The sequence below is a fragment of the Lonchura striata genome, chromosome 2 (assembly GCF_050655825.1).
Source record: "Lonchura striata isolate lonStrDom1 chromosome 2, ASM5065582v1, whole genome shotgun sequence".
NCBI classification, from domain to species: Eukaryota; Metazoa; Chordata; class Aves; order Passeriformes; family Estrildidae; genus Lonchura; species Lonchura striata.
The window spans coordinates 3,922,695-3,935,490 of NC_140704.1; the positions used below are offsets into that span (position 1 = coordinate 3,922,695).

Sequence of the window (12,796 nt, forward strand, 5' to 3'; positions counted from 1 at the left end):
GTGAGGCTCAATGGGGGCTTGCAGCCCAACTTTTGAGCTCATTCTCTCCCCCATGCATGGAAAATATCCTGTAGCTCTCATCGACGTCAAGATCCCAGCACACATCTTGCACACTCAGAAAGATTAGTCCCTTGAGCTGCTATAATATGACTTTTTAATTTTTTTTTTTTTTGCTGGTTGTTAAAGAAAAAACCAAATTAAAATAAAAAAACAGGTAACAATTGTTAGGAACCAGAATTCCTTCCTGTACCAGAAGCAACAACGCGTTCTCAGCAACTTCCTCAGGAATTCTCACTCCTCTCTGGCCATTTGTTATCAGCTCAGGCAGTGATGATCATTAGTGCTTGGAGCATGAAAAACTCATTACCCAAAATCTACAAAGAGGCACAAACTCCTGCATTTCCTGGCATGCGTCCCCCTGAAATAAAAATGCTTCAGACTGCCTGTGATCCTCAAACAACTGCCCAGCAGACCTTTCTGAAAGCTGGAATTTCCATTTGCAAGGGAAGATCTGTAACAATGTAAAAATTATGGATCTGGACCAAAAAAAGCAGCAAAAGCAGCAGCAAACATCAAGGCAGGACACAAAAATGGGGGACATGGAGACAACATCAAAGCCAGGGGCTTTAGGGATGCTGCAGCCTGCACCTTTCATTAATTACTCAAAATTTATTTGAACCTCTTGATACTTTTGGCCTCTTCATCTCCCAGTACTGAAAGTTGTTTATGCTGTGGGAAAAAAAAATTAGAATTATCCTTGTTTTAACATCAAAGTCTAAGTGCTTCCCTGAGAGCACCAAAGCTCTTGGACTCTGAGGAATAATGTATTCAACCTTGTCATGAGTGCCTGAATTTTTATTACTTCCAACTTATTTCTCTTTATTGGTGAAGAAAAAACATTTTTTTTTTATTTGTGCAAATTAAAGGGATACTTTGTTTTTGTCTTCCACTTTGCTCCAGTACTAATGTGACTTTACTGGCCTGGGGAGACAGGACTACATGCAAAATGAAATGTGGAAGATCATATATTTATATGAAGTCATTAATACGTTTTTATTCTGTTCTCAACTCTCAACACATTATTTATCTCTTGTCTATCACAGAATATTGAACTGATGTGTTCAGATAATTAAATTTCTAGTGCTGGTGCCAGAATTTCTCTCCTTTTTTTATTACAGCCTATTTAAAGCCCATCACTAGGTGAGTAGAGTTGTAAGAGTGTTTTTGTCATGCATAATGCTCTGCATTATTAACATTTAATCTCCTATTTTTCATTGATCTATCAATAAAAAACAGATTTCATTACACAACTTGATATCTAGGGTGTAAAATTTCTTTATGAGTAGGCTATTTAGATTTTCTCACTTTTGAGGGAGATAACCAAGCACTTTAGGAGATTATTTTTGTCATTCTAACACAGACATCCAAAATAAGTGAAATTCATCATGGGGGCTTTTTTTCCTCTTCTTTTTTTTTTTTGAGTTTAAAGGCATAAATGCAAATACTTACACAGAAAGTAAATAAATCACTGAATCCTGAAATGGTTTGGGTTGGGAGGGACCTTAAAGCCCATCCAGTGCCACCCCTGCCATGGACAGGGACACCTCCCACTGTCCCAAGGTGCTCCAGCCTGGCCTTGGACACTTCCAGGGATGGGGAGTCCACAACCTCTCTGGGCAATAAAGATCATTAAGATAGATAATAACACTCAAAATAGGAAAAAATCTAAGTGCTGTCAACTCCTCAACTGAAATTAAATAATCTCTTTTTTTTTTTTTTTTCCAGTGCAATATGCGCACAAAAATCTGGAAAACTGAAACTTCCATGGAGTTTTCTGTTGTAAAAACCTGCTGATTTTTCTGTTAAAAAACAAAACAAAACAAAACAAAACAAAACAAAACAAAAAACCCCAAAAACTGGGGCAGAACAATCTCAGGGAGATCTATAACTGGCTAAAATTCCACTATCTAAACCAACTCTTGTTTGTCTTCAGCTGTTCATCCAGAACTATGGCAGTTATGTAAATAATTGCTTACCATGCTGGTAACACTCTCTGAATAGTTCATATTTCTTGAGGGTATCAGCACTGCGTTATTTGTCTTGATATTTTTAATAACCTAAGAGAAGCAAGGTGACATAGGCAGCTAAATCAATTGCTGAAGATTACATAAACAAAATTCAGTTTGCACTTCTTAAAAAAAAATTTGTGCAAGGGTCTAAAAACACTTTCTATTGTGTTTAAAAACAGAAAAAATCCCGTTTCTTGTAATAAAAAAGGTATCAATGCAGTGTCTTACACAGTACAAGCTAGAGGAGAAACAGTACTTTAAAATGAAGTTTTGTGAGAAAATCATGGTAATTCATCAAAACAGAACTGCACTTCATAAACTGTTCTGACATTCTGGATCAGATCTGTAAAAATATTTAGGTAGTTTAAAATTCAAACAGGCACCAAAAAGAACTGTCATGTTCACTTTAGACATAGCTCCCCCAAATAAAATTGCAGCTGATTGATTGGCCTTGTCATAATCCATCTGGCAGGAACTGGGAGGTGATGAGGGAGAATATATCCTTACTTAAATGATTAAAGAATATTTATCATTTTATAGCAAGCAAAGCAGTGCAGACAGCAGCAATTATGAACCTACAGATCCTTACTTGCACAAGTAACTTTATTAATCTGAACCTCTCTGCTGTAAAAACGAGAATAAATGGCATGTGCCCTGAAATTATGACATCATTTGTGTTAGACTACAAAAGTGGAGTCAAGCCAAGGGTTGTAGTGTTACTATAAGCAAAAGAAAAGAAAAAAATTACAATTAAAAAAGAACAAGAAAAAAAAATCTGAAAATCCTTGCTGGGATCCCAGCAGGTGAGAACTGATTGTGGATCTCAAATTTGGATTAAGTTGCTGTTTCTTGTCAAGACAATGGGCTGTAAAAAACAAAAGCTTCCATAAATCAGCCTCGTGCTGCTTTTAAGTGCAGCTGCTCTCTCCGTGTCACTTGTTTATTGCAAACTGGCAGGGAGCAGCTTCCCTGCCAAAGCCCACCCCAGGTCGCAGGGGCTCCCTGTGGTGGAAAAGTCTCTCCTCCAACCTGTGCTTTCAAAAAAAGGCTCTGTTGTTCGGGCTCAAGGCAGTTTATTGCAAGTCATCTAAAAGATTTTCTTCTCTGTTGCTGTGGTTTGCTCACAGCTCAGGCAGAGGCACACACACACCCTGACATCCTCTCTGACCCCGACTGCTTCTTCTCTCCCACCCAGGGCTGCTGCTGTCTTTTATATGGTACATTACGTGTGACAGGGTTACAGTTTTTCCCCAATGCCTATTACCTATATTAAATGGTGCTTTTCTATCTTTTATATGGTACATTACGTGTTACACGGTTACAGTTTTTCCCAATGCCTATTACCTATATTAAATGGTGCCTTTCTACTCTAAACCAATCTGTGAGTGCCAACATCACCAAGAACATGGAGGTGAGGAAGAAGAAAGAGGGAGGACAGGACAGGCCCAAATCCCAAATCCATCTTAAAACTTCTGACCCCCATGTACAAAACTAAAACCCCCCTGTACAGGACTTAACACCCCCCTGTACAGCACTAAAAATTTCCTCCCTCTACTTTGTGACTACTAATATCTAATATCTAAACTTTTGTGACTTCTTGTTTTACCTGCAAGGTTGGTAAATCGTTCCATGGCTCAAACCCAAAATCACAGCTGTTTGCAGCTGCCTGCCAGGGTCTCAAATACTTCTGACCAGGGCCTGGAACATCCAAAAATGTCTGAGGGACATTTTGAGTTCTGACACTTCCCCTTCCTCCTGGGGATTTTCACAGCAGTGAAAACTTGACTGAACTAAGGAAACCTTTCTATTCTGACCCACTGACACTCACAGAAACACCTTCAGTCTCTATAAAAGCTCAGATAAGTGCAATTGTGCCTGGGCAAGCCTCAGGGAGTTTTTAAAGAGGTCATGGTGACTTCTCATGAGCTCAGAATATTCATTACAGCAATAAACTGAGAGCAGGTTTGTCATGCATTACTTACAGCTACCTAAAAATGAGCTGCCTCACCCATTTTATTCCATTATCACTGACAGAGAGACTGGGGAAGTCATCACAGTGAGGTTATCCCCCTCTACCTAAGACACCTGAAGTATGTGAAATATATAACCCTTTAAACAAGGCTTGCTTAACCTGTCAAGGTAGAGAGAACAAAAAACAACCTCAGACATGATCCCTAATGTTTAGATGGAGAATTTGATTTAGATGGAGAATTTGCTATCAGATGTGGTGGACTGATCTCTACAATAGATATAGATAGATATATATATATAATTATACACAAGATATAACAAGATATACAAGAAAAGCCAAGATTAGGTGGGTAAATCTGCACAACTCCCCCATATTTATCAGAAAAAACACAAGGACAGAGATTGAAGCACACCAGGGATTTCTCCCTGTTTTTCCCAGTGCAGTTTATGAAACAAAGCTAGAGAGGCACTCACAGGTTGATGGATCTCGACAAGATGACAGACACAGTCAGGAGGATGCAGCCATAGGGACCAATTTCAAACTGAAAAACAAAAGGTGTTAGTTTGGTGTTATTTTGTTTGTTTGTTTGTCTAGGATTTTGATGTTATTTTGTTTGTTGTGTCTAAATTTTTTTGCCCAATTCTCCAGAAATGCAAATAAAACTGAAGGCAGAAGGAATTGCTGTGATTTATGCTAAAGCTGGATTTGTTGGTGTGTTTGTTAAAATGCAAAACGTGTCCATAGAGTTGTAGAAACAGTGTTCAGAACACATTGTGTGAGACTAATAGACAAAAAGGCTTGTAGTTGAACCATTATTTGTTTAATTAATATATAATTAAACACAGTACCTGATGAATATTCTGCTGTAGAAATAGAATCAGGTCCTCATATCTTGTGGCACTGTGAAGTATCAGCTGGGAAGAAATGCAAGAAGGAAAAAAGGTGACTTTATAACCTGAAAGCTAAAATGAAGGAGCCAAAACTTTCAAATTTCCTGGAAAGATCTGAACTAACAAAAAAGAAATAAAGATCTAATGAAATCTACCTCTTACTGTTTTCATTTGGCATTGAATTACATCTCAACACCAGATATATTCTGATTTTTTCAATGCTGCTCTTTGATGATTTTTAAATTTCTCAAACAGACACCTTGATTCAATTTTAAGCATTGTCTATGGAATAAAAAACAATTCAGAATAGAGGAATAATGCAGCTTTAAAGACACAGGATGGGCAAGAAGCTCAGGGGTTTGTACCTATAGGGTGAGGCATTTACCACACTCAGAGAATATGAGTATTCCTATTTAACATGAAATCCAGGAGAGCTCACAGATCCAGGCCTTCACTTCAATATTCTTTGCCTGTTTTTCCATCTTCAGATTTTTTGAGACATCCATTCCCCCTTTTATGAGGCCAAAAACATTTCCTGCAACCACTGAAGCCTGGCTGAAGGCAGCATTGCTTGCAAAGCCATCAGAGAGCCTCAGATGGAAACAAGGCATAACTGGAAAGTGTTCTGCCATTTGGAGCTTCTGGAGGGGAAAAAAGGCAAAGAATTCTGTGTAAGACAAGAAGAACATAGTGCCTTTTCATGCTCATGGTCAATTGGAGGGGCCCACGTTCATTTCTACTGTGTGTCATTAAAAACAGGTAGTATTTTTAGGTTTGGAAGGTAAAAAAAAAAAAAAAAAAAGGATTTCACAGAGCCCAGCTGCCCACAGCCACTGGGACAACTCAGAGCCAGGCAGGCTATGGCATTTTATCTCCTATTGGATTTTGGATCATAACTAATTTGATTTTAAAATGTTAGGAGAGCAACAGATTTATTGAAGTGAAATAGTGAAAGGAGAAAGAGGATCTGGAGAATAGGAGTCACACAGAGCCTTACAGTTTCTAGGATTCCATCTGCCTTGTATTTTCCTGTGGGAGTGAACTGCTGTCTTCCTGATGGCCTGAAGGGGACATTCAGACAAAACTTATATTAAAAGGAAGAAAATGGCATTAAAGAGAAATCAGCATGTTATATGAGCTGAATGATGCGCCAAAGATTTGCATTATTATTATTTTTAATGACTTTTAAAAAAAAGATTCCTTGTAAATAAGTTTATATTGCAAATCAAACTTCTGTCACTGAAACAAGCACTTTATCTGTGCTGTGCTCTCTCAGTCTTACATGAATTACAAGTTTCTCCTTACAGAAAGAGGATAAACATAAGATGTTAATGACAGTTTTTATTGAAAAATATTTTTAGAGTAATGACATTCAAACAAGCAGAAGAACATATGTAAAATATCACAGAGGAAGCAAGTTTGAGATGTAAAACATGTGAAATATCATTTGAAATGTCTTTGAATTTGCTTCTTCTATTTTAGGTTTATGAAGGATTTCTGTGTTCCAAAGACTCTCTGTGATTTTGCAGCTATTTTAGTAGATCTAATAAAGGAAATTAATTATGACCACAAAACCTGACTCACTTAAAAAAGTCCTTTAGGTTCCAGTGCAGCCAAAGCTGGGGACCTAAAAGTTGGATGTTTTGTGTACAAGCAGCCTAATTACATTTTATAAATTAAGCTGGCAAATACAGAAAAGGAGCTTAATTCCTGCCCTAATGGAATATCCTGCTATACAGGAGCAGAATGCTGCATCTGGAAAAATAACTCTTAATAAGAAGATTTTGGAGGATCCCTACAATCAATTAAATCCAATCCATCAATGAAATAAAGATCCAGGACCTTTCACAGCAACTTCCAAGTGTTTTGTCTATTCTGTCCCAGCTACTGGGGCAGCAGAAATTACATTTTGCATCGCTCCTCAGGCTGCTTTAGGTGGCATAAATGCAGCTTACAAAGCATTTTTATTGTAAATTATGTGGATTTGGGACAGGTAGAGCAGTGTAGAGGGAATGAAAGTGATTCTCCTACTCACAGTGCCACCAGGGCTTTCTCGTGGCCCCCTGCACGCCACAGAATGTCAGCGAGAGCCAGGGAGAGGCACTTGGTCCTGTGAGCTTCTGAGGGCTGGAGACAACTGCAGTGCAGGAAATAAAGGAGAGACAAGCAGCAAAATGTGAGGGCAAACAGATTCAGGGCAGGTTTTTCCCTAAAAGAACAAAAGCATCTTTAGAGAGAGAGTTTTACGGTGGTTTATAACAAGGCTCCGGTGAGCTGCATCAGAAAATCGTTATTTTTCTTATTATGTAGAAGAACCTCAGTTCTTCTCCAGCTGAGAAAAAGACAATTGGATGGACAAAAATGCTGTGAGTTGGGGAGGCAGCTGGTTTTGTCACTGGGGAGACATTTCAGCAAAGCCAGGGACCTCATAAATTGGGAGAGCTGGACAGGACAGAACACACATCCAACCAATATGATTAATGCAATGTTCTCAGCTTATTCGAGAGAAGATGGCACTTTATATACACTTCTATATACTTTACAGTTTACAAAGGCACTCTGATTGGCAAGCTAACATTGTTTATCTTTATCTTAAGGTGGCCTAAACCTTACACTATAAACCTGTGCTACTTCACCCCCAGACAGCCCAGTGCTCCCCATCACACCTTAATGCGATTTCTAACTGTGCCACAAACTCTGAATTACTGTGTCACAAGCTCCTCATTTCTAACTGTGTCACAAACTCTTAATTTCTAACTGTGCCACAAACTCTTAATTTCTAACTGGGTCACAAACTCTTAAATTCTAACTGCACCACAAACTCTTAATTTCTAACTGTGTCACAAACTCTTAATTTCTAACTGTGTCACAAACTCTTAATTTCTAACTGCGCCACAAACTCTTAATTTCTAACTGCGTCACAAACTCTTAATTTCCAACTGTGCCACAAACTCTTAATTTCTGTGCCACAAACTCTTAATTTCTAACCACGCCACAGGCTTGGAGGCCCCACAAGGCCCAGATCTGAGGCCTGGACTGGAGCAGCTCAAATCTCATTCCAGACATAAATCATGCCCTCTCTCTCTCAGAAATGCTGCAACATTCCAGGGCTGAAGGTAGAGCTGAACCCCACTTTTCTCTGGGAATGAGCAGCAGAATGAGAGGCCACGAGCTGAGACTGCTCAGCACCTGCAGAGGGAGATGCCACTGATGCTTTTTGGGCTTTTTGGAACCATTCCCCGAGCAGAAACCTCACTTCAGGCATTTAAGAAGATGTTTTGAACCTTGAAGATAATCAGGCCCAGTGGAAGGAACTGTAGGGAGAAAAATTCTCTTTAGATTGCTGCAGAACAAACTGGGCACACTGGGTGGGTTTCTTCTCAAGTCAGAAGGAAAACAGGCATTGGAAGGACATTAATTCACCAAAGTCAGGTGTTAGCAGCTCTATCCTGCTTTTTGGGGGACCTCTATGAGTTTATTATTTATAACCCTCCTAATGAGGGTTAAATAATAATTGTAAACTTGATATCTCTCTGTGCTCTGACACTACTCCTGTCACACAGGTGAATTTAAGTGATGGAATTCACAGTCTTCACTTCTAGGAGATCATTACTTAAGGTGCTGTCTGATTAAAATGATTAAAGGAATGATGAAAATAAAACTGCTTTTACCATTAAAAGCAATGGATGAAAATCAAGAGAAGAGTAAATAAGGTATGATCAGCAACAGGAACTGGTTCAGCACAGATCTGTTACCAAACCCTGAAAGAAAATAAAGGATTCCTCTTCTAAAATAAAGAGTTCCCCTTCCAAAGAACATATTTTTAATTGTTTGGACAAAAAAGCAGGTAAATGCTTCAGGGAACAGTACCATATTGGCAAATAATGGACAAGAGAAGCTACTTCATCCCTAAATCTGTAATAAGGCTTTCAATAAGCTCCAACAGGATTGTTTTATGTTTTAACTATGATTTTTAGCTTCTAAATGCATTCATACTTAATTTTTTTCTGAAGTTTTTACTTAACCTTTTTAAACAAATCTACACTATGATGTTTTTACCCACTATTAAACTTTCTCTAGAGTACTATCTGCAATAAAAGCTGTTCGTATTTTTTTAAGAAGTGCCCCAAAGTCAGGACCTAAAACATTACAGGACCAAGGGACTGAAAGTCACAAAGTGGAGAATTGGCAGATTTGAGAATAAACCCAATATCCATGAGACTGAAGAAGTGGCCAAAAGTTTCCATACCCCTAGGAAGAACATAACTGGAGTTTTCTCTAGTGGCTCCAAGAATGGCAGTCTTTGAAATTCAGATTTTATCAGTTTTAGAGTGCTACCAGCATGGGAGATGAGGACAAAACCTGTTCCCATTGTTTGAGTAAAAGATCTAATAATTCAAAAGACTAAACAAGAAACACCAAACGTCAAAAAAAATTAAAACAGACTTTCAAGTTCAATGTTTGCCTTGAAAATAATGTTAATTTAGAGAGTGTTTCCCTCTCTGAAGGATGTGAGATATGGGAAAGAATTGATGAGAATTTTCAAGTGAAAAAAAGAATCATAATCACAACTTTCTCTTATCTCTGCCTGTGTTCTAATACAGATACCCAGAAATGCATGGGAATCACAAGTAATTTCTGTGTCTGAGAGAGGCAGCAGAGGAAGAAGGAGACATGATAATTATTTCCTGAATGTCAAAGAAGCCTGAAATCAAGCACTTCCTGTGAAGTGGTTGATAATTTGAAAATCCATGTTAGAGTTAGGAATATTTATTCTCTCATTTGATGCTCTGCCTGCTGAAAGTTTCGTCCCATGGCAAACACAGCATAAGAAAAATGTGTTTATCTCATGAATAAAAACCAAAAATCTTTTCAAACCATGTGGATAACGAGAGGGGGAAAACAGGAGAGGCAAATTCTGGCAAGTAAACAGGATTTGTTGGGACAATCTGGCCTCCATCCACTGATTTGGGTGCCACATAATTTTATTTCATTTATGATCTCTGAACCATGTTGCAAGAGGGAAATCATCATCTCTGCTTTCACCAAGGATGACCTGAGACACAAAGGGACCAAGGAGCAGATGATCAAAGGCTGAAAGAAATTCTTGGTTTTCACAGCCAGAAATAATTCTTCTGTGGAGACTCCTGGTTATAAAATCTAAATATGCACTGTGTTTCCTTCAAGGAAGTTTCTGAGGATTTTCTTTTATGTAGACAAGAGCCTTGAAAAGTCTGCCCTCATTATAATCTGAAATCTTCAAGTTTTTCAGGATAATTTCTGTCACTTTCCATCCTGGATGCTGAAAACAAATAATGATGCTCTACAGGTACCTGTTTCTTTCCAATATTGATGAAAAACAGCCCAAACAATGAATTTACATTAAGGGTAAGGCAGACAGCACTAAGGAATATCAACAGAAACCACAGCATTTTCCTACACAGTTCCAAGCAGAAAAATGGGTATTTAAGGCCAGAATTTAATATAAGAGGAACATTTTTATATTGTAAGGTAATGAAAGATCTCAGCATGAAAGCTTCTCTTTATTCTAAATTGAGGTTGGACTAATGGAGGTCACAAATAAAAGAAGGTGATGGCAGCACAAACCAGCAAAATAATTTTCCCTATTGAACATTCTGTTCCTTTAAGGCACAGGGAGGCTTTGTGGAATTTGTGTTTTGTAAAGGACTTAAAAGTCTTACTGAAAACAAAAAGCAAATACATGAAAACTGGTAACAAAGTAATTTCTGAGGCATTCTTTTCCAGAATTTAATTCAGTAACCCATGCTCCTTTAGCAACATGACAAGTACATCATTATTACAGCAGTCCAAGCAATTTCCTTGTCAGCAGCAACACCTAACAAAATTCCTTTAAAGCAAGTGGAAAGTACACAGAATATAAATTCAAATTCCATTAAAGAGTTTAAAGGAACAATCAAAATCAGTTACAAGGAAAAAAAAAATCATTATAACTTTAATTTTTCAACCCTGTTGAGGTTCTTAGTGTCAAAACACTGGATGAACTTCATGGTCTTTCAAACCTTGATTGTTTTTTTGTTTGAAATCCAATTTCCATGAGCACCTCGAGGCTAAATAATTTTCATTGGCCTCAATTCAAGCTGTTTGGTTTTTGTAGATGTTCTTGGGTTAATCACAAGCAATTACACAAATAAGACACCAACTTCTACATTCCTACAGTTCCATGGGAAGTAAACACAAGTAAATTAGAAGCTGATTTCTTTCTCTCTCTCTGAAACAAAAAGAAGTTCAGTAAGTTCAAACTCAAAAGGCTCCTGAGTGGCTGCAGCAGAGAAATAAAATTAATAATAAAAAAATTATTAATTGCAATAAAATTATAGTTTTTTTTAAATTCTGTAGGCGAAATTCCTGAAATTTCACTGCCTTACCGGGTGTCTTTGTTCCTGTTGCTGTCTGCAAAGATCAGCTGCTGCAGGACACAGGCTTGGACAGCAGCCAGAACCCCACATGGGCCACCCTGGGGAAAATGGGACACTCCATGAGCAAAAAAGTGATGGATGCTGGGGAAAAGCCCTGTGAGCCCCCACCCAGCCCAAAGCCATCCTTTCATCCCTCTCTCTGCAGCCAGGACTTGACAGAGCTCTCTGTGCCTCTGGGGTTTTGTGCAAGCCAATGAAAATCAAGGTTTTTAAGTGTTTTTGTGGCTCCTGCCCATTTTTCCTGAAAATACCAAGACATCTATAATGTTAAAAGAAATGTGGGGTTTTATTGAAATCTGGGATATATGAACTAAAAAACTCCCAATCCCTACTGAGCTGCAGTTTAATCTTCAGAGAGAAATCAAATCTGAGTGTTTTCCAAGCCTTGCTCTTGTACCTCCTCTCAGCAACCTCCAGTTCCCACCAGCACCACTAAACAAAGATTTCAGGTTTCAGGACAGCCCTCTGCACCTCAGACCCTCCCTCTCTCCCTCTCACTTTCAAAAGGAAGAAAAAGAAGAAATTTGAATCCTTCAAGTTATCAGTCTCAGAGGAAATAAATCACAATACCAAGAAATGCCGTATTAAGTTTAAATTTTACGGATTTATAGCTGGTTTTGGGCTACAAGCAGGACAGAAGGTGACATCACAGACACCACAATGTCACCCATCAAACTCCTCTCAAACCCTGCAGGAGAAAGGAAAGGGCAGCCTGCAGTGTCACTATTGGACACCAAATGAGTACACAGAATCTTGGTAAGTTCAAAAGAGAAAAAGAGAAAGTTTTATTTGAGCATTTGGTATTTATAGAATTCTAAAGGTGACCGTAGATTGGAGGATGGAATTACCACTTCTCTAACCACACTGGTCAAATTAACAGTCCATCAATTCTCTTCTCCCACAAAGAAGAATGCAAAACAATCATTGTTTACATGAACAGTGCGTGAGAACTCCAGTAGAAATATGTAAATATTAACAGAAGGTTAAAGAAGTTTTATGAGAACTTTAAAACTTTCAAAAGAACTATGAAACAAAAATTAACAGTTTAAAAATCAGGGCAACACTGCAGTTTTCACACAGCAATGTGATTAAAAAATCAGTTTAATTCTCTGATTGTCTTAAATGCAGCCCCAAGGGAACCTGCAGGTAAATGCAGTATGGAAATTAGAATAGCTTAGATATTGACACCTTCTCATTTCTCATTTGTATTAGACATACTCTGCTTCTCTAGATTTATTTAAGTAACTGATGAATGAGTAATCTGAAATATATCAAGAAGAACAGCAAGGTTTGTGTCAGTCCATCAAGCCTCTCAGTGAAAAAAAGAAATAACAGGATTTATTCTAAATATCTACTTATAGCACCACAAAAGCTTAACATAAGAAAGAAATGAATAGTTGTTGAGCT

At 38.1% G+C, this 12,796-nt stretch overlaps 1 protein-coding gene across 6 annotated transcripts in view; it reads right to left on the reverse strand.

The window, feature by feature from the left end:
• Nucleotides 1–12,796, reverse strand: part of MINDY4 (MINDY lysine 48 deubiquitinase 4) — a 73,922-nt gene that overhangs the window by 35,998 nt on the left and 25,128 nt on the right. For 3 of the 6 annotated variants that reach the window (XM_085562966.1, XM_085562956.1, XM_085562975.1), the window contains exons 9-13: nucleotides 11,339–11,427; nucleotides 6,967–7,140; nucleotides 5,929–5,992; nucleotides 4,890–4,955; nucleotides 4,515–4,582 (exon numbers count right to left, since the gene is read on the reverse strand). In XM_085562966.1, the coding sequence (XP_085419092.1) occupies nucleotides 4,515–4,582; nucleotides 4,890–4,955; nucleotides 5,929–5,992; nucleotides 6,967–7,140; nucleotides 11,339–11,427 (461 nt within the window). Of the gene's footprint in view, nucleotides 1–2,036; nucleotides 2,118–4,514; nucleotides 4,583–4,889; nucleotides 4,956–5,928; nucleotides 5,993–6,966; nucleotides 7,141–11,338; nucleotides 11,428–12,796 lie in introns of all 6 variants that reach the window. The other 3 variants (XM_021541860.3, XM_021541859.3, XR_014950407.1) reach the window with 2 other exon arrangements.